At 55.1% G+C, this 19,685-nt stretch overlaps 2 protein-coding genes across 6 annotated transcripts in view; one reads left to right on the forward strand and one right to left on the reverse strand.

Annotated features, from left to right (window-relative positions):
- Positions 1 to 10,256, forward strand: part of TJAP1 (tight junction associated protein 1) — a 40,444-nt gene extending 30,188 nt beyond the window's left edge. For all 5 annotated transcript variants that reach the window (XM_076334303.1, XM_076334301.1, XM_076334304.1 and 2 more), the window contains 5 exons: positions 963 to 1,124; positions 1,780 to 1,846; positions 3,584 to 3,691; positions 4,416 to 4,499; positions 6,218 to 10,256. In XM_076334303.1, coding sequence (XP_076190418.1) covers positions 963 to 1,124; positions 1,780 to 1,846; positions 3,584 to 3,691; positions 4,416 to 4,499; positions 6,218 to 7,534 — 1,738 coding nt within the window. In that variant the 3' untranslated portion in view covers positions 7,535 to 10,256. The remainder of the gene's footprint in view (positions 1 to 962; positions 1,125 to 1,779; positions 1,847 to 3,583; positions 3,692 to 4,415; positions 4,500 to 6,217) is intronic.
- A 1,590-nt stretch (positions 10,257 to 11,846) lies between these two features.
- Positions 11,847 to 18,221, reverse strand: LRRC73 (leucine rich repeat containing 73). The gene is made up of 6 exons (XM_076334305.1): positions 17,901 to 18,221; positions 17,258 to 17,418; positions 16,103 to 16,225; positions 14,787 to 14,887; positions 13,924 to 14,107; positions 11,847 to 12,305 (listed from the first exon to the last, which is right to left on the reverse strand). The coding sequence occupies exons 1-6, from the start codon at positions 18,170 to 18,172 to the stop codon at positions 12,235 to 12,237; spliced, it is 912 nt and encodes a 303-aa protein (XP_076190420.1). The 5' UTR covers positions 18,173 to 18,221; the 3' UTR covers positions 11,847 to 12,234.
- Between the last annotated feature and the right edge of the window lie 1,464 nt (positions 18,222 to 19,685).

Genomic DNA, 19,685 nt, shown 5'->3' on the forward strand with positions numbered 1-19,685 from the left:
ACCAGCTCTGCCTTGCATGTCTCTCACCCTGGAGGGGGAGGGAACATAGACCCCCAGTGCAGGTGCAGGCAGAGGAGCTGGTGGGTGTGAAAGAAAGTAGGAGATGAAGCCTTTAATACAGGTGGAGAGAGGAGTGCCTTTTTTAATCCTTCTTCTTGTTGCCACTGTTTTTGGTGTAAGCCACCAGAAGCAGTATGCAGAGGCCTGCTGCTGACTGAGGGTGAGAACTGAGCCCTTTGCTGGTGGTGGTGTGGAGCACAGACAGCTGCTAGCACTGAGCTCCAAGCCATAGTGAGGAGAAAGCTTCCACTGCCAGAGAGAAGCTGTGCTTCTGGGTTTCTCTGAGCAACTGAGCACGAAGGAATGAAAAACAACAGGAAATCCTTCTGACCACCAGGCATGTCCTGGCTGGGGAGGAATGGAGCAGTTTGCATTGGAATGGGGTTGACTGGCAGCTGTGATCACATCTGTAAATGCACCCCACCACCTCTGCTTCTGGGCTTAAGGCTGTATGGAGTCCTCTTTCCACCATGTATTAAAGATGTGAGGGCTTTTGAACAGGGAGGAGAAAATGATTTTACTCTTTTTACCTTCAACTCTTCTAACCTGGACTGGGATAAATTATTGAGAGGGTTTCATTCACCAGTGAGGGACACTGGAGCTGCGCAGCTCATCTGGCTAGTGGGCTTTATCCAAGCACTGTAACCCGAGAAGGAGCTGGGAGCCGTGGCTGGCCAGCTGGCATGTGCTTCTTTGCCCCTGCTCCAAGAGAGTTTGAATCTCCCTCTCCTGACAGAGATGCACCTCTTGCTGCGTGTGCTGGAGTCTCCTGCCAGTTCAGTTCCTGACTTCCTGGGGCCCTTGTGTGGGGTCTTGGGCCCTAGAGCAGGGCAGCGGGGTGGGGGTGCTGGTGTGGAGTGCCCCTTTTGCACTCAGTGGTACCTTGTTCCTGCGTGCCCCAGGCTGCTGCAGCATGAGAATGAGGAGCTGCGCCGACGGCTGACATATGTGACTAACAAAATGGAGGCGATGGAGAGGGAGCTGGAGTCAGGTCAGGACTACCTGGAGATGGAGCTGGGCCAGAACCGTGAGGAGCTGGAGAAATTCAAGGACAAATTCCGTAGGTATGAAAAAGAAAACAAGAGAGGGGTAGAGTTAGAGAGATCCCTCTCACCAAGGACTCCCCTAGCTGGCACGAGCAGGCTGGGCCCTGTTGTGTAAATCAAAGGCACACTGCATCCTCAGAAAGGTGCACCCCTAGACTGTAGGGGAGTTAAAAGGCTCTGTAGCCATTACTTTCTCCAGGGTACAGTGTAGGAATGCTGCCGGCACGAGGGGCTGACAGCAACAGGGAATTCTTCATCTATTGGATGTAAGGCAGGATCCAGCTTGGATGCTTACCCCACATGTACAAAAGGAGCCACTGATGGCTGCAAGAAAATACATCACCACTTTACCTGAAAAGTACCTCAGTTAAAAATCAATGCCAGTCGCTGGTCACATGCTTATGCATGACATAGCTCAGAGGAGTCCTTCAAAGTCATTCACACCCTCCCCTGCAAGATCCTTTCACCTAGCCAACCTCATCTTGCCTCCAGTAACTTGGGGTCTGAAGGCCATTATGTCGCAGAGGTGAGGCATAGTTAATATGCCTGGTTGTCTTAGTACTGTGAACACCGATCTTTCTGGAGTTGTGGAGTTGGTGGTTTGCTTGGCAGCTATGAAGGGGACTTGAGTAGGTGTCTGAGATCCATTCCCATGTATATCTTGTTTCTGTAGGTTGCAGAACAGCTACACTGCTTCCCAGAGAACCAACCAAGACCTGGAGGAAAAGCTGCATGCCCTGGTAAGTGCCCTGTTAAGACACTGCTGAGAGGAGGTGGAAGAGACCTGTGTGCTAGGAGCAGATGGGAGAAGGGGTCCTGGCTTTACCCAGCAGATGTGGCAGTGGGTGAGGGGTGAGATTCTGGCCATGACCATCTACTCCCCATTCTGGCTGGTGTTGTGAACTGGTTTCTTGATTTACTGAGCCCCTACTTGGTCATGCATGTGAGCTTTTGTTCCCCACAACATAATTGCATGGTATTCCGTCATGTTGCTTCAGTCCCTCTCAAAAAGCCAGGGATGTGTCAGCCAGTCTTGGGGTGGTCATCCTGGGAGGACGGGGGCAGTCAGAGCAGAGCCAATGTGCGTGTATGTCTGTTATGTGCATTCATAACACTCATGGCTGTTTCTTTTCTCTCCCTCCCCTCTCTCTCTCTCTTTCTCCTCCCCACGCTGCTGCTGGCACACGCTGGGTGCACTCACCTCTCAGGCCTCTCTCAGCCAAAGCTGGATTTTTGCAGTTGCGTCTTTTCGTTTGTGTGTTTTTTCTTTTTCCTCTTTACATGTCTCAGCCTGTTGGCTTCATTGTCAGTCCCACATACACCATCCCGGATGGAGGGGCCCCAGCTCTCGTCCAGCCAAGGGCTCACCTGGTATCCAGCAGCTGCCCGCAGATGCAGCAGGTCCTAGCTTGCAGTGCTCCATCTTAAGAGCGTTTGACTCTAAGCCAGCTGGAGCATGGCGTGCTGGGAAGTGGTGCCCATAAGCTGTGGCACTGCACAAGATGTGGATGGCTGTGAGCCTCGTTTGCTCCCTTTCCTTACCCTTCTGGGCTGTGAGCAGGCAAGTCAAACAGCTGAGATGCTGATTGCCTCCATGTAGCCCAGGATGAGATTTTTTTTTTTCAAGTTCTAGCACTTGAATTTCTTCGGTTAATATTAATTGTGCTGGTGCCTGAAGAGACTGCATATGTGGGAAGCATTGCCCTCCCCTACCCCCTTGTGTATCACTGTGCTGTACCCCTGACGCACAGCTGGGCCCTGGTGGTCACCGCCTCAGAGCAGCCTGGGGAAGTGTTGGAGGAACTTCTTCAGAAGAGGATGGCTTGGTTGTTCTGAGCTGTTGCCTCTCTGCTGTTACATCTGGGTCTGTATCAGCCCTGTGCCTGAACTGTTAGGGAGTGTAAAGAGGCAAGATTGCCTGCTTTAGGGAAGGTATTACCTGAGCTCCAGATGAAGCTGCACAGGTCCTTTTTCTTACTAGAATAAGGCTTGAGCTCTTTCAAGATGGTGCCCTCTTCCTGCCAAACAAACCTTTTGTCCATTCAGCATTGACTGCTGGATCTTTATGGGCAGTATTCTCGTTCTGTTGCCCCAGAGAAGAGGGCTAGGTATCACAAGCTCAGAGGTTTTTGCTGCTGGTGGCAGGATGGGATTGACTGCTCGAAATCACTAGCTTTCCACCAGGCACCGTGTGAACCAGGGCAGAGAGGAAACATGGTTGTGCTGCAAGAAGAGATACTGCATTAAGGAGGTTCAAACTCAACCTGTTGTCTCTGTAACTAGCAGAGTGGCTGGCTCCATTTGGCCTTTGGAGTCCCTCCCTTTGTGAAGAGCCAGGCTGTCCCCCTTGTCTGTCTGTCTGGAAGTTTTTGTATCCCAGCTGAACATGTCATTGTGCTATGCTTGGACTGAGGTGGGTGGTGAAGCCAGGTTCTTCTGTGCTGGGGAGATTTACACCTGGTGTTCTTGCATCCCAGATTAAAAAGGCAGAGATGGACCGCAAGACGCTGGACTGGGAGATTGTAGAGCTCACTAATAAATTGCTTGATGCCAAAACCACCATCAATAAGCTGGAGGAACTCAATGTAAGTGTCAGTCTGCAAATGGCTGTGGAAGTGTGTGAGGTGTGGGCTTTTCCTCTTGTTCAAAGTCATTAGTGTAAAGGAACATGTGAATTACTTCAGTGTGTATGAAAGTGTGGGAGCTGCACACAACAGTAGGGACAGACAAACAGAAAAGGGTCTGAGGGGTTGAGCAAGGAAGAACTGATCTTCAGGTTTGATGTATTTGTTCTTTTGAGTTTAGGGTTTGACCTGAGTCCAGGCTGTACCAACAGAGGGGTCATTTACTCTAGAGCTGGGAGGGAGCTGATGCCTTTTCTACACCATTAATATAGAAGTTCCTGGATCTGGTGCTTGTTTCTGTTAACTGCTCTCAACTCGCTCCAGTCTGTCTGTCTGCAAGACGCCTGACATCAGGCAGTGTCTTCAGGCATGGCTGAGAGCTCTAGGATGGGATAGCAAATCTGGTGGGAATTCTGGAGATTATTAAAATCCCCAGAGGGAGAGGGGGTTGATACACTGACAGAGTATATGCCTGGAGCAAGGGCTGGAGTTGAAGGGGACACCTTGGCTGAGTTGTAAGAAAATACACAGGGGTGTGGAGAGGAGGGAATGGCAGGTGCCCTCGTGAGCAATTCATCAGATGCCTCCTCCTGCTTCTGTTCAAGCAGCAGCTGGTCAGGTGGTGCCTTTTCGGGTAAGAGATCAGGCCAGTCTGACACTTGCACACCTGTGTCCTTTCTTGCAGGAACGCTATCGACAGGACTGTAACCTTGCAGTACAGCTGCTCAAGTGTAACAAATCCCACTTCAGGAACCACAAGTTTGCTGATGTGAGTAGCAGTCCTGCTGAGGTGGGGAAGAAGGGCTCATAGTCTCTGCCTGCATCTTGCTTTCTCCAGCTTTCTCTGCAGGGCTGTTGGCCTCATCCTTCAGCCTCAGATAGAGGTGTGTGTGTGGGGGGGGGCTCCTGTTCCCACTCCCACTGAGAAGGCAGCACAGAGCCTCTGCCAGCTCCTCTTTCATGCCAGCTCCATTTCACAGCTCAGCCAGGAGCTGTTATAAAAAGCACAATAACCTTGAATTTGATAGCCTGCTGGGTGCCTGATGGGAGCTGGCAGGAGGACAGACCTCTCTCTTACCCTGCTCTGTCCTCTTCCCTTCCTCACCTGGCCACATGGAAGGGCCACGCTGCCTGATAAGGAGTCAAGCAGCAGTAGTCTGGCCCTGCTTCACTACTTGCTCTGAGGAGAAATGTGGGAGGCAGCATTCAGGGTGTCTTTTAGGCCTCCTGAATGGGGTAAGTTGGTACCAACTCATACTCCCCCTTGTGGCATCTGTTCAGCTCATCCTGCCCTCAGGTTGGGCAATGACAGAGTTTAGGCCTTTCATATTAATAGGATCACTTCTTTGGTTGGAAGTATCATTCAGGCCCTTACCCCAGCTCTCTCTTTGCTGTACCCCTAGTCTCCATCCCTTCTTATGTTCCTCTCAGCAAAACCACGTGCTTGTCTCTTTTAACTTAGCAGGTGACCAATATGTCACCCTCCCCCTCCCCCATTGTGTCTCAAATTAGCACTCTTGAGGTCAGTGTATCAGTTACTGCTGGGGTAACCTTGACCTCTCTCCCAGCTGTCTCCCCTCCCTGGAGCTTTGAATTCTGCCCCCCAGAGTGCTGTGTCCCACGTGGCTGCCACTGGAGGGGGGGTGGTGCTGAGCAGCTGTGCAGTCTGCCTCACAGCCAGCTGTTGTCATGCAGTGTGCCCTGCGTCCCCAGCTTTGGACGCAGTTTCCTTCTGGCTGTGACAGGACAGACCTTGCCGTGCCACTGAGTGGCTTGTGGAGCTCTGCTCTACACTTCATGCTCTGCATGGGTGTGGTGACCAAGGTGAGGGCAGCTTGGCAGGGCGATAAGGAGAGCAGTAGTGCCCATTTGCAGGACAAGGAGCAGTGCTTACTCCCTGTTGAGACCCCAGTCCTGCAGCTTTGGTAATAAACCCCATGTTTGCCTCTCTGAAATGGAGAGAGTGAGGAAGTGGGATGAGGTGGTGGAGTTTGTGGGAACAAGGGAAGGCATCGATTCTGGTCTGTGGGCAGGCTGCCAAGGCAGCATGGCTGCAATTACTGCATTCGGGGAGCACTGTGTATCCCAGCACTGGGGGCTGTTGAGTCACTTCAGTGCAACCACCAGCTGATTTTCCACAGATCAATAGACCCCTTCCTAGCATGTGCTGGCTGGGCCTTGTCTTTGTGCTCACAGGCATGGGGGACTAAGCCCGTGTGCCATCTTTTCTTGTTCTCTTTGCAAAATGGGGCCCGTGAACCATAGCCTAGAAACTTGAATGGTGTGACAGCTAGAAAGCCTTGTTAGTCCCTCATGGGGCAGGTTTGCTTTGGAAAGAGATACCTTGCCTTGAGAAAGGTAAGTGAATGTTAGGGTCAAGATAAGGAGTACAAAGTACATGTGAAGGTTGTTTGGAAAAAGCAGATTATTTGGAACTAAATGGCTTGCATGGCAGCCCCCTTCTAATGTCCTTTTCCTTCTCCCTAGCTTCCCTATGAGCTGCAGGACATGGTCAATAAGCATTTGCACAGCACTCAGGAGTCCACAGGCCCTGGTCAAGAGGCAACCCACACCTTGGCTCCATCTGATGTTGTGCCTACCTCAGTCATTGCCAGAGTCTTGGAGAAACCAGAATCTCTGGTTCTGAATTCAGCCAAGTCTAGCAGTGGCAGCTGTCCCATGGCTGAGGATGTCTTTGTGCATGTGGACATGAGTGGAGCCCCTCCTGATGCCTGCAACAGCGCAAGGCAGATGGGGAAGGAGGGAGGAGATGCAGGGAAACAGCAGAATGGTGGCTGCAAGCCGCAGAGCAGTGTGGAAAGCGTGCCAGAGGAGGTGCCTGCCTTTGAGAAGCTAAGCCCATACCCTACACCCTCTCCTCCCCATCCTATGTACCCTGGGCGCAAAGTGATTGAGTTCTCTGAGGACAAGGTAAGGATCCCAAAGAATAGCCCCCTGCCCAACTGTACGTATGCTACGCGCCAGGCCATCTCACTCAGCCTGGTACAGAGTGAAGATGAGAGCTGTGACAGGCTCCGGACGCTCCCCAACAGCCCTGCTTCAGAAGGGCGCCATTCGGCCTCCAGCTGTTCCTGTCAGCAGTCCCCCAAAGCAGCCAGGGCTCACGGCTCTTCCCAGAGCAGCCCATTCAGCAGCCCTCCGCAAATCCCGAGCGCCTTTGCCAGCTCTGCCAGCTCCGAGGAGGACCTGCTGGCCAACTGGCAGCGTATGTTTGTGGAGAAGGCACCCCCCACCTCAGAGCGGGTGCTGATGAACCGCACGGCCTTCAGCCGTGACACGGCCCCTGAGCTCCAGAAGAGGTTCAGCCGCTCCATGCAAGAGCTGGGTAGGGCAGCCTCGGCTTACTCGGATGGTGAAGAGTCTGCGCAGAGCTGCAGCTGGACCGTGAGCCGGGACTCAAGTGTGGACACAGACAGCACTGAGTCCAGAGCCCACAGGAGCCATTTCTCCTCAGACTATGGTACAGATTTCTCCCAGGATGAAGCCCAGAAGCTGTTGCAGGAAAGCGGTGGAGGCACTGCTGAGCCTGGAAGCCCCTCACCACAGAAGCACAAGGACTACGTGGACCTTGGCTTGCCTGAGAGCCCAGCTGAGGAAAGAGAAATGTTGCTCCAGGGAAGCAAGGAGAGCAACCAAGGAGGTGCCCAAGAGGAAAGTGGAGAAGGCAGGGTCAAGCCTCCCTTCAGTCGGCCACACCGCAGCCCCAAGAGGATGGGGGTCCACCACTTACATCGCAAGGACAGTCTGACGCAAGCCCAGGAGCAGGGCAACCTTCTCAGCTGAGGCAGGGCAAGAAGCAGCCACACGCTGCAGAGCTGTGGGATGCCTCCATCTGTCCACCTTCTGAGGGAGAAACCTCCCTTAGTACTCTCCTCCTGGGGGGGGCTCTGCTCTGAAATTTTATATTTATTCTCTTCTTTTGCTACCTGGAAGAGCTGGGGTCCCCCTTCCCTGGCACCTCAGACCCACAGTACTAGCACCCACAGTGTGCAGAAGCACACCCACTGCCCCAGCACACTTGCAGCTCTTTTCACAGCCTCACACTGGTGCCTGTACCAGAGCTCGTTCTTGGTACCCCTCGTCCTGGTGCCTGTGCCTCTTTATGCTCGCATCTTCCTTCCCACTCAGGTACCTGAGGCCCTGGGTGCTCTCATGCTGGTTGCCCGCAGCTGCTCTGCTCTTTTTTAACTTGTGCCAACAGGGCAGAGTGCCTGCGTGGTGGTGTCTGATTCCTGGGAGCCTGCAGGGGCCATGAGTGGGGCACGAGGACTCCCAGCAGATGGCTCTGGGCCCCTGGGGATGTGCTGGGATTGCTGGTGTCTCATTTTCCTGCTGGGTTTTGTTTTCCCTGGCTGCCCTCTGGGTGATTCTCCAGAATCTGCCTCTGCAGGTCCCCATCACTTGGCTCCTGCGTTGGGCTCAGCACCTGGCCCCTGCTGAGGCAACGCACGGATGCTGGTGCTGTGGCATGAGGCACGGGTGCTCTCTGCCGAGGTGGTTTGGGGAGGCACTGCCTGCTAGGTGCTGGGGTTTGTGTTTGTGTGTCTCCTCCCTCACACATCTTCCCCCGCTCTCTGTGCTGTTATTTTGTTTGAACGGTGCTGATGCTTTGCTCTTGGGTGGGCTTCTTTCTTCTTTCCAAGCCTTTGGTTTTGGGGTGTATTGTTTTTTCTTTCTCCCCGCCCTGCATAAACAGACACAGCCGTTGGCAGCCAGTCCAATGCCTGCATTGAGGGTGTGTTGAAGAGGCTCAGCTCTCAGAGCTGTGCTTCCCTCTGATCCTGGCCTCCAGCCTGCAGAAACCCCTCCAGACTCAAGAACAAGGTCTTGCCCTGGGCAAGCAAGGCACGAAGGACACTACTGGGCTTTTCTGGGCAGTGCTCGGTGCAGGGATGCAAGGGCAGTGTGCTGAGGAGCTGCTCCCTGTAGACACACTACCTCACGGCTCGGCAGCAGCCCTTTGCCAGGGTCTCCTTGCATGCCCCCTTTTCTGGGGGGCTCCAGGCTGGCTCTGGTGCCTCTCTGGGGCCTCCCCTTCTGGGTAGGGCCTCTCTGCGTGTTTTTCCTAGTGTAGCGTGATACTGTGTGACTTTTCTTCTCAGTCTTGTGTGCTTGATGTCTTGTTGGGGGGGAGGGAAGGGGAGAGGTCTGTAGATGTAGGTATTTTTTTGAGGGCTTACAAAGCCCAGGCGTCCTGTTTTAATTTTGTCCTGTGCCCTTCTCTGTCTGGTGTTTCTTGACTCCTCCAGTGGCGCGAGGCAGAGAATAGCCTGGTTCCCTGCGCTGTGTCCTCAAACCCTGCTGGCTGTCCTCAGCCTGCTGTCTGGTTTTTGAGTTGGGTTTGTGTTGTCCTCCCACCCTACTCAATGAGGGCTTTTCACTGGACTGTAGGAGAGCAGCCCTCTGTCCAGGAGGGAGCTCCTGTTCATATGCTTACAGCAAGATGTGCAGCCAAGAGCTGCCTGGGGGCCCTGCTCCCCTCCACAAACCCCTGTCTCTGCAAAGGGCCTGTAGCTTGCAGCTGGGGCCAGCCGGGGCTTCAGCTTGAGCCTGGAGGCTCCAGGGCCTGTGAAAGGGAGCTGCAGGCCTCTCTGGCGGCTGTGTAGGTCGGTTTGTGTACCCTGGCTAGAGCCGCTGCCTACACGCTCGCCTTGTTTCCCACCTCAAACAGTTGTGGAGCTGAATGCCACCCTCTGGTGGGGAGGTGGGACTCAGTATTTCACTACAGTATTTTGCTTGATACCTGTGCAAACAGGCTGGTGCTGAGAGCAGGAGCCTCCTCTGAGCCTGCAGGGTGTTCATCTCCCCTGTCCTGAACGTGGTGGTGTGGTCCTTGTGTTTGCTCTCATCAGCCACTCCACTGCTGCATTTCTTCTGTTCTTCTGCAGCGTTGCTGAGGGCTTGCAGCTGCAGCGGTTGCCAGCTCCTGCCTCACGGATATCACCTGGGGTTGGATGCTCACTGAGTGAGCTCCTCTGGCTCTGAGGCTGTTGGTGGCTTGCCTGTGGGACAGCACAGCCACTTGGGCCATCGGGCAGGCATTGCCACTCAGGGCTCAGCCCCATCTCCCCTGAATCCTGGCATGCTGGTCAGGGGACAAAACCTACTCTTGCTGAAGCAGCTGGTGTTGATGGTGCTGGGCAGAGCCAGCCTCCCTCTGCTTTTGGTCAAAGTAGACTTAAAAGCAAAACAATGGAGAAATGGAGGGGTGGTAAAGGGGTGCCCAGTGCCTCACCAGGCACTTCTGCTTCGCAGCTTTAGGCTGCTGGCAGAGGTTGAGGGGGAGCGGTGGCCTCAAGAGGAGCAGAGCTCACTCTCTCTCGGCGGGCACAGTGCCTGCCCTCTGCACTCCTGCTTACCTCCAGCAGTATTGGCTCTGGGGCTTTGAGCTGACCCCGCTTTCAGCGTCCCAACTCCAGACTGTTAATCTGTAACTAAACTAATGTGTTTTTTTCTGAAATTTTCAAACTGATGTATATTTTAAGACCAGAAATAAACTATTTTAAAAGTAGGTGGCAATGGCTATAGTGTTCTCTCTGTTGGTTAAGACCTAGACTGGACCGATCCTGAGCATGTGAGGGAGCAGAGCCTCTTGTGGTACAATGTCCCAAGTTTGCTGAACTGCACGTGCCACCCACTAGCTCTCCCAGGGAGAGCAATCCTGTGACCGGTAAGCTTTCCAGGAGGCTGTGAATTCACTGGTCATCCTGAGTGCCCACTTCAGCAGCAGCCTGGTTCAAGGTGCTTGTGCAAATCAAGTCATCTGTGTTGGAGAAGAGGCGCAGTCCCAGGCAAGGAGTGATGTGTGGGATGAGCGGTGTTTTACTTCTGTAATCGTATCCAAACTGTGGAAACTGTTCTCTGAGTCTGAATGTAGACTGTCAGCTCAAAGATCAGGCTGAGACTGCAGACCAGAATCTTGACTCGGAAGCTGACAGTGGCTTAAAAAAAGGACAGATTATTTAACCAGGCAACTTTGAGAAACAGTAAAAAACAGTGATGTGGGCAATTTTCACATGACATAAAGGCTAGGCTTGTCAAAACCTCTGCAATGTAGCTTGCTGTGCTATAAGCAGCCTCAGTGTTTCTCATAAAATTCTGCCTACCCCATTTCAAGTATTTTGCTGGCTGTCCTGTCTGATCTATGTCTTGGCAAAGACTTCCATGTGCTGATGTAGAGTAGGATGAGGTGGAGCTAATTCTTTTACTATTCATTGGTTTTCTTGAAGCCCCAGCTCCGAGAGTCATGCGAGAGTATCAGTTCTCCATTTCAGAAACTGAGTTATGTGGGAACATGTAACATACCCCCTCCCTGGAATTCATAAGAGTTTTATAATTCTAGTGTCAGTATTTTGTTATTTTTTATTTTGTGTGGGGAGGGAGGATTGGGGTTGATTGGACATAACCCAGATAGGAGGCCCTGTGAACATGAGAGGGAGTTCCTGTAGGATGTTGATACGGACATCTGGAAGCGTTTCCTTTTCATACTGAATGGTGCTGCAGAGATCAGAGATGAAATTTCCTCCAACTCCCAAGTTATGCTGCCTGTGCCCTTCTGACCTAGGTGTATGCAAAGCGTAACACAGGAAGTTTCTTGTTTCTTTGTCCCCATAATTAATTATTTTATTCTGTGTTCCCTTGAGTAGCAGCTGCTGCCACAATTTAATCTTCCAGCCTAATCCGAGTCTTGAAGCACAATCACCTTCCTTGCCTTGCTCCAGCAAGGGGCACTTGGCCGAGCAGTGAAACCCGCAGTGCTGATGCGGGCTGAAACCTTCACCAGAGGGTGCACGGCTGGTGCCAAGCTCCCTGCAGATGGGCTCTAGCCCAGCCCTCTACCTCCTGAGCAGAGGGACGGCCTGGGGGACAGCAAATTGGACCTCCAGGGCCAGGCAAGCACTGTGGAGAACCTGCCTCTGCAAGGACGGAGAAAGCCCGCAAGCTGGGCAGGTGGCGGGGGCGAGGGGCTGCTGCCGCCTGCCGGTGCTCCGAGCCCCCAGCACAGCTCCTGCCTGCTCCTGTCACCGGGCCCCTGCCTGTGCCTATCGGCATCTGCCCCATCGGGGGCACGGAGTGACGGAGGCTCACGCCACCATGAGTGGTGCCACGTCTGTGACCTTTATAAAACTCTCATCGCGACAGCAGTACAAGCAATAGAAAGAACATCTCTTATACACATCTGAATAAATACAGCCTGTGCCCTGCGGGCACAGCCGGGCACGGCAGGGGGGAGGCAGGGCAGCGTGAGCTACACATGCAGCAACTGGACAATCACAAGTGGCCGACGGGGCGCGTGACAACACAGAGACGTGTGTAGAGATTCGCTCAGACCAGGCTCTGGCACTCAGAGAGCTGAGGCGTCAATAGGACGTGAAATGTGTGAGAAGACGGCTGGGGCAGCCCACCGGAGGCAGGGGGGCTGGCGGACGCACACTCCTCCAGGCACAGTGCTCTTCCCAGCAGAAGCAGGCAGGGTAGCCCAGCTACATTTCTGTTTCTGCTAAGAGGCTGTCACCGAGACCTGACGTCATCAGGACCATCTGGGAGCTGGAATCTGTGGCGAGAGAGGGAGAAAACCGTGAGCCATTTGGGCTGCCGGAGAGCGTGGAGCTGTACTCCAGATCCAGAGGTGAGGATGAGGAATTAGAGCGCTGCAGGTGGGAAGCAAACTGCTGAGAGGATTGTGAGATTAAGTAGTAACTAGGTCTATTCTGGCCACGCAGCAGAACAGAATCGATGTTTGGGGAGGGGGGAAGGCAGAGACAGCAGCAAGAGCCCAGGGTGGGGATCTGCACTTGTTATCTTGGCTGTCAAGAGGAACATCAGCTCTGAACCCTCCCCACATACACTTGCAGGTGATACTGGTTGTGCTGACCGAGCCATGCCCTTACCCAGACCTTTAAATCTGCACTCACCAAGTGTCTTTTCAACTAGAGAGATAGTGTCCAGGTGGGATGGGCTGGCAGGCTGCAAGCCAACTAAACCCACGTAGGGTGGTGGTGTTGCTTTCCCAAGAGCAGGGAACGCAGCAGGCAAGCAGCCATTTTATGTCAGCAGAGGCCTAGAAATCCTGACTTTCTGCACTGCATGAATGGAGGGTTTGTGCAGCCCTCCCCTGCCTGCCTCAGGAAGGTGAGGGCAGCTTGCTGGCTCTGCAATGGCACAGAGCGCCAGCCAGGAACACTGCGACTCTCCCCACGCCAAGTGAATCGGCTGCAAGGAGGATGGGCATGCATAGCAAGTAAGAAACTCAGCAGGGTACCAGTTTCCCATCCAAAAGCCTTTTTAAACAGAAAAAAAATTGTTTTTCCTGGATGTGAGGGAGGAGATCTTTAATGCCCATGTGCTTCAGATCCAGAGTCCTACACATTCAAAACTGCTGTGTGGGATCTTCATTTTGGGGATCAATTTCTGGAAACTGGATCCAAAACCTGGCTAGAGCTGTCGGTAAAGGATTTTTATGGCTCTAATAAATGAGGATCCAGATTTTTTGAGGCCCAGGGAGTGGTTGTGCTTGTCTGCTGCTAGTCTGATATGAGAATCGGGAGGGGGAAAGGACAACTAAAGGTAAAAAAAAAAAATGCCAAACCAGCAGGATCACAAGGTAGGCATGACAATATACAATATCACATATACAAACAACACACAACAGGCTACTGCTATCTCCATAATATACTTTTTTTCCTGTTACAAGCAACTGACAGGCTGTGGCACCTGGCTAACCCTTCACACGTTTGGGATGCAGAGATACGAATAGCTGATGCTGTGCGGATTGCAGGGAGGTTCTGGAAGCAGTGAGGAATGACACAAGTTTTGGCTAGGATATCTGGCAAAGGCCCCCAAGATCTTTAATGCTCCTGCCCTTGAGTTTTAAGACTTTGCGCAACGATTTCGTTCCTGCAGCATCAGGGAAAACACCTCTGAGGTACCGTTTCCACTCTTTGCAGCAGCTGCATTGTCCTTGCAGGCTGCCTTTCCACGCACGGCTCAGCCCAATACTATTTAACTTGAAGGTCATGCCTGGAGGCTGTCTGGATTCCAGTTCACAGGGAGAAGGGACAGACCCCATTCACCAACCCCACCACGAGAGACTAGTGGCACTGGAAACACCCCAGACACCCCAATTCCTGCCTGTCAGCCCCTGCCCACAGCCCAGGTCCCAGAGTTCTTACTGTTCTGGCAGATCCAGGGGTTCTTCTCCCTGGCTGTGACTTCGCGAGCCTCTGTCTCCTCCTCTTCCTCACCCTCTGAGAGCAGGTCAGAGATCTGCTGCTGCAGCTCAGGACTAATGTTGTTCTCTGCCAGGATGAGTGTCCGTAGGGCTGTGGGGTAATTCTCTACCATGTCCAGCAAGGTCTGGGCGGAGAGTGAGATAAGCAGGCTGACAAGCAGCACAAACAGCAGCTAGGCTGAGCAGAAAGAGCTTCAGTGCTCTGTCTCCCTGCAGACTCCCGCCCTCCTCTTCTTACCTCTACCTTCCCTTGGCCTTGAGCCTCCTTGGCCAGGCTTTCTGAGAGCCTGAGGACTTCCCATCTTTCTGTGGGAAGAGCCGAGCCTGGATTTCCTGGCTCTATCTAAAGAGGAAGGGAGTGCTCTACACCTTGTTGCTGCCACATATCCAGGCTAGTCCCCTCTTACCACTGGGAGCTGGGGCTCTGAGAGGAGAGTCTGTGCTACCAACCCTTGGTCCCTACCTGTCCACAGAGCTTTAAGCTCTGATCCCCAGTCACAAGTCCAACCCCTTACTTCTTCCAAGAAAACCAAACTACAAATAGAGCCGCGTGTTTCTCCCTGCTGACTTGAGGGAGATCCAGGAGCTCTAGGTCAGAGCTGTGGCTTACGAGCTCCTCCTGTGGCCAAATGCAACAGGACAGGGGAAAGCAACAGTGCCCCTGGGCGCAGGGAGGGATGGGGGTGCATGTGGACTGGGGGAGGGGGATGAAGGCAGGTATAGGTCCTAGGGCCTCTATAAACAGCCAAGACCTATGCCCTTGAGACGTCAGTGATGCTGTAGAGTAACTGTAGGCTCTCATACCTGGGCTGACTGGTTGGTAAGTCCTGTTCCCTCCAAGTCCAGAACTTCGAGGGTTCGACTGGAGGCCACAGCGACGGCAAGCATCCCTGCTACCTGGTCACCTGCGGGAGAAGCAAACCGGGGCTGTCAGCAGTGCCTGCCTTCCTTCATGTAATACCACATGACCTCATGGGCCTGGGGCTGTTACAGAAACATCCTCTGAGTATTTCTGCCATCAGACAACCTCCAAATCTCGGTTACCTTGGGGGGAACAAAAAGCCGTTAACTGAGAAAAGAGGCAAGGTAAAGGTGCACCATTTTGTGGTTACGGGATCAGTCACTGATTACCAGGGGGAACACGAAGGAACACAGTGAAATTGTTTTTATTCTCCAAGGAACCTTATCTTCCCAAATCTCCTTCCTACTCAAGGATGCGAGGGCCTTTTACAGCCCTTGTAAGGCATCCCAGACATAGAATAAGGAGCTGAATACCTCAGTCTAGGGGGAGGTTGGAGCTGGACAGAGGACTCTGCACCAACTGATGGACTGCCTCCCTGGAAAGGGGGCAGACTTTTGGGGGTGGACACAGCAGGACCAGGAGCATTAAAGATTGATGCTGGTGAACAGACAAGACTGACATTCCCCAGTGAGTGCCAAGATACTGTACAACTGTGAGACCTTCTCTTGGAAAAAAACCAGGCTGCTGTCGGGTAACACCCTGGGGCCTTTCCTGCCCAAAAGGAGGTACCTGGTCAGACAGACAGGGACTGGAGGGAGGCTGTGTTTCCAGATGGGGTGAGGAGGGGAGTGCCCTGCTGCTGCTCAGGGAGGCATGGCCCCATCTCCTCCTCCCCACCTTGCAGCAGAGCTGGAGAGAGTTGGTTTCTATGGCAACGAGTGCCAGGCTCTCCTCCTCCTCCTCCCTGCTCCCCGGGAACATGAGGGGGGGAGCGCAGGGACATACTGCATCTGCCAAGCCAGCATCAGTGCCCAGGGCTTCAGGAACAGGGGAGACGTGGAGGGTCAAACGTGACGACAAAGGCGGTGGAGCGGTCAAGGCACAACCTCCTTTCTGCACCTCCCCGCAGGGCACGTGGCCACCTCACACAAGCAGAGCAGCAAGGCTGGCTTTCCCTACAGCTGAGGGCACCCGGCAGGGTGAACTCACTGCTGGGGACCAGAAAGGGACCTATGCAAGAAACTGCCCCATCCTGCTGGTGATGCTCTGCCACCCTTCTAGAGCTCAGTCCCTGGCCACCCACCAGCACAAATCGCACAAATGCCAAGAGGCAGGTGTGCAGCGTCCCCTGCTCCTCCTCCCTGCCCCCCCAGCTTACCTAGGGGGTTGTAGTCCAGGTTCAGCACACGGAGCTGTGAGCTGTGAGCCACTGCAATGGCCAGGCGTCCCCAGCCTTTGCTTGTGACGCCTGGGTTGGCGCTCAGCGTTAGCTCTTTGAGGCCTGGAGAAGAGAGAGAAGCCAAACCAGAGCCTTAGGGTCACCAAAGCAGTCTCAGGGGAACTAGTTCAGCTAACCAGAACTGCTTTGAGTCGTGTCCCCTGTACTCCGACGGGCTAAAGGGTTTGGTTTGCTCTGAGAACTGTAATCACATATTTCACTGATCAATGAAATATTTCACTGCCTTCAGCAGTAGCCCTTCATTTGCCCATGCTGTGACTGCCCCATTTCTCTGCTCTCCCAACCTGTGTCCTCCTTAACCTAAATAGCAAACACAATGGAAACAAGGGGTGTGCGAGGTGACTGACCAGGAGAAGGAGGTGGCACAAGGTGACAGGTTGGAAAGAGGGTAACAGGGACAGTAGGCTCTGAAGCCTGCACTTGGGAGGGGTGGCCAGCAGAGATAACAGCATCAGTGGCACTGTGAGCACGCAGGGGAGAAGGTGCTGGGGAGAGGTGGAAAGCACCTTGAGAGTCAGGGTGGTGTTACCTCAGCACATGCCAGCTCTCAGCTTAACTGGCCCATTGGCCTCTGACCACCAAAGATCATCCCCTGCAAGGATCTGAGTCTTGGCACTAAGGCTATGACCATGCAACTATACACCCACAGAGTGCACCCGCAAGCAGGGACAATTCCCAGGCGCTGACAGTAAAGCCAAGTGCTGAGGTGGGGGCACATCATACATTTATCTACGGTCATTATCCACACACAAATGCAAAAGAATAAATTCAAAGTCCAAGCTGTCACCTCCTCCAGTTTCAAATGCTCCTGTCATGAACCAGAAGCAACCTGTTGGTCCCTGAGCTCCAAACTGCCCGCAGGACAGATCAATAGCAGAAACTCCATGCCTGACCAAGGGAACCGCTCCTCAATTGCTTGGGTTTTCTGCTTTACTTAAGTTAGGGAAAGAAATTCCTCAGCCCAGACAAACTACAGAGCCTGCCTCCTCCAGGGCTGAGGATTTATTGCTGCATGCATCTGCTCCATGTGAAGCTCCACTGGTCATTGTGCAGCCCACAACCCCTGGTGCTTACCGGACTTGGCCCCGTCAGGCGGCAGGAGCCCACAGATAAGGTTGATGCCTTCATCACCCAGCATGCAGTCTCCTAGATCCAGAGCCACCAGCGAGGGGTGGATGGAGAGAGCAGGGTTGAGGAGGGCCAAGCCTGCATCTGTCAGGGGACTCCCATGGAGGCTGTGCAGGTAAAAGGGAAAATTACTAAGCAGCCTTCTTCCTGGGGGCTAACTAACCCTACGGGGAGGGAGAAGGAGATGAAATGAGGAGGATGACAAATCCTAACCCCAGGTGGGGAAAAAGCACTGGGAAGCCTCTGCTGTGAGGGTCAGCCAGCCACTACGGCGACCCTTCTCTCCTGGCCGGGAGGAGGGGGTGCAGGGGATGCCAGCGGGGCAGAAGCAGCCCCTGCCACCAGGGCAAGCCAGATTGGAGGGGCCGGGACGGAAAGCCAGGGCCGTGCCCAGCCGGCGGGGGGAGAGGGGCTCCCTCCCAGCCGGGCGAAGGGCGAGGGGTTACCCTCTGCAACGTCAAGGGCGTTTTTCCTCCGACGAGACTTAGATTCAGCAGCTGACCCGGAGCCGCGAGCCCCTGAAAGACCCGTCCCTGCCCGGGAGGGGGCCAGGAGCACGCCCCGCAGCCCCCCGCCCCGCTGTACTCACAAGAGGGACTGGACGGAGCGGTTTGTCTTCAGGGCCTCGGCCAGCTGCTTGACGCGGTTGATGTTGGAGACGATGCCCAGGTTGAGGTTGAGCTGGGCCAGGGAGCGGGACTCGGCCGCCCCCCGGCAGACGTGCCCGAAGTCCCGCTCGGAGAGCTGGCAGCCGCGCAGCGACAGCAGCCGCACCGAGTTCTCCCGCAGGCTCTCGCAGATGTCCCGGATCTCCGCCCCCGACAGCGTCTCCCCGGAGATCTGGATGGACCCCGGCAGCATCTTCCCCCCGCTCGGGGAGCCGCCGCCCGCCGCCGCCGCCGCCGCCCGCCGATCCCGTCGCGGCGGCTGGGCGCCGGGGGGGAGCCGCGCTGCGCGCTGCGGGCCGGGGCGGGCGCCGCCGCTGCCGCCGGGCAGTCCCGGCCCGGCCCACCGCGGCCCCGGAGGCGTCACCGCGCAGCCCTACCGGCGGCCGCCGAGCCGCCCCGCTCCACCCGGCGGGACCGCCGCCCCTCCGCGGGCAGCGAGACCCGGGGAGCCATCGGCGGGGGCTAATCCGGACTGGCACCGGGCTCTGAGCCCCGCGGCGCCGCGCCGCCCCGCTGCGCCAGCATCGCCGGGAGGGGGCCGGGCAGCCCCGCCGCTCCCCGCCCCGCCCCGCCCGCACCTGCCGGGCTGCCCCGCCTCCTCCCTGCCGCGGCTCCGGGCCCTCCTACCGCCCGGGGCGGGCCGCCGCCGCCTGCCGCCCTCCCCTCGGCCCCTCGCCGGGCGGGGTCGCCTCCTCGCGGAAGGGGGCGGGCGGGGAGTGACCCCCAATCCCACCCCGGCGTCCCCCGCCGCCATCTTGGGCCCCGGCGCCACTCGAAGCCCGTGAGGGACGGCACCGGTGCCCGCCGGCTCCTGCCTGCCGCCCTGAGGTGATGGTGGGGCCAAGGCCAGAGGGGGCTGTGTCCCTGTCACTGAGGGGATGCAGGAGGGAGGGAGGGTGGGAGAAGCCCCTGGGAAGGGCTCTCCCTGCCGGCCGTGCTCCCACCTGGGAAAGGGGCCAAAGCCATTGGGCCATGGCATAGTCTGGGTGCTTCTTGGTCTGAGGAACAGCAGTCTTCCACTAGCTTCGGTGACTTTTATGCTTAAACCCGCTACACCTTGAACTTGGACCCATGGCTTAATGGCGAGGTCAGTGTGAACTGCTCCTCATGGCCCAGGGCTCATGGAGCTCGTGCTCGGAGGCAGCTGGTGAGAGGTGGAGGGTTGGGGAAGTGCTGCAGGCTTCCATATCCCTGCAAGCATGCAGCCTTCAGCCTCAGCCTGACCTGAGGTATGAGGGGCCCCCTGCTAATTCGCAGGTATGGATCAGAGGGATTTGTCGCTTCTTTCCCCCCGTCGGGTAATCCTGTATTTGGAGAGAAATAGGAAGCAGGGCCCCTGTGTTTTCAGCTCCACTGAACTGAAAAAGGAAGCCAGTGATGTGGAAATTAGGTTAAACCGCCTAAGTAGGCAGCTTTCTGCACCTAACTAATCTGGCTGCTGCATATAGCAGCACTCAAGCGAATTCCAGTCTGGTGGTTAACTCTGGGACAAACCCAGGCTCCTCTGCTTGGTTTGCAGGCCAGGGTGGAAGAGAGGGGGTGGAAAGTGAGGGGAAAAATAGGATGTGGAGGGGGACGTGAAGCAATTCTTCACTGAAATGGAGGAGCAGGTCACCTAAGCTGAGGGCTGCACGTTAGGTCCTGAATGAGACAAGGGGAGCAGCAGATAAGAAGCTGGACTCAGATGTCAGCTTTAAGACTTTGGC

The sequence above is a fragment of the Aptenodytes patagonicus genome, chromosome 3 (assembly GCF_965638725.1).
Source record: "Aptenodytes patagonicus chromosome 3, bAptPat1.pri.cur, whole genome shotgun sequence".
In the NCBI taxonomy this organism is placed as follows: Eukaryota; Metazoa; Chordata; class Aves; order Sphenisciformes; family Spheniscidae; genus Aptenodytes; species Aptenodytes patagonicus.

Bases quoted from the DNA above. Each gene is read 5' to 3' on its own strand.
- LRRC73 (XM_076334305.1), bottom strand. From the start codon at position 18,172: ATGCTGCCGGGGTCCATCCAGATCTCCGGGGAGACGCTGTCGGGGGCG. The intron at 17,419-17,900 runs GTGAGTACAGCG...TTACCTGCACAG, and splicing joins CGCTCCGTCCAGTCCCTCTT to CCTCCATGGGAGTCCCCTGA. The intron at 14,108-14,786 runs GTATGAGAGCCT...CTCTCCGCCCAG, and splicing joins TTACCAACCAGTCAGCCCAG to ACCTTGCTGGACATGGTAGA.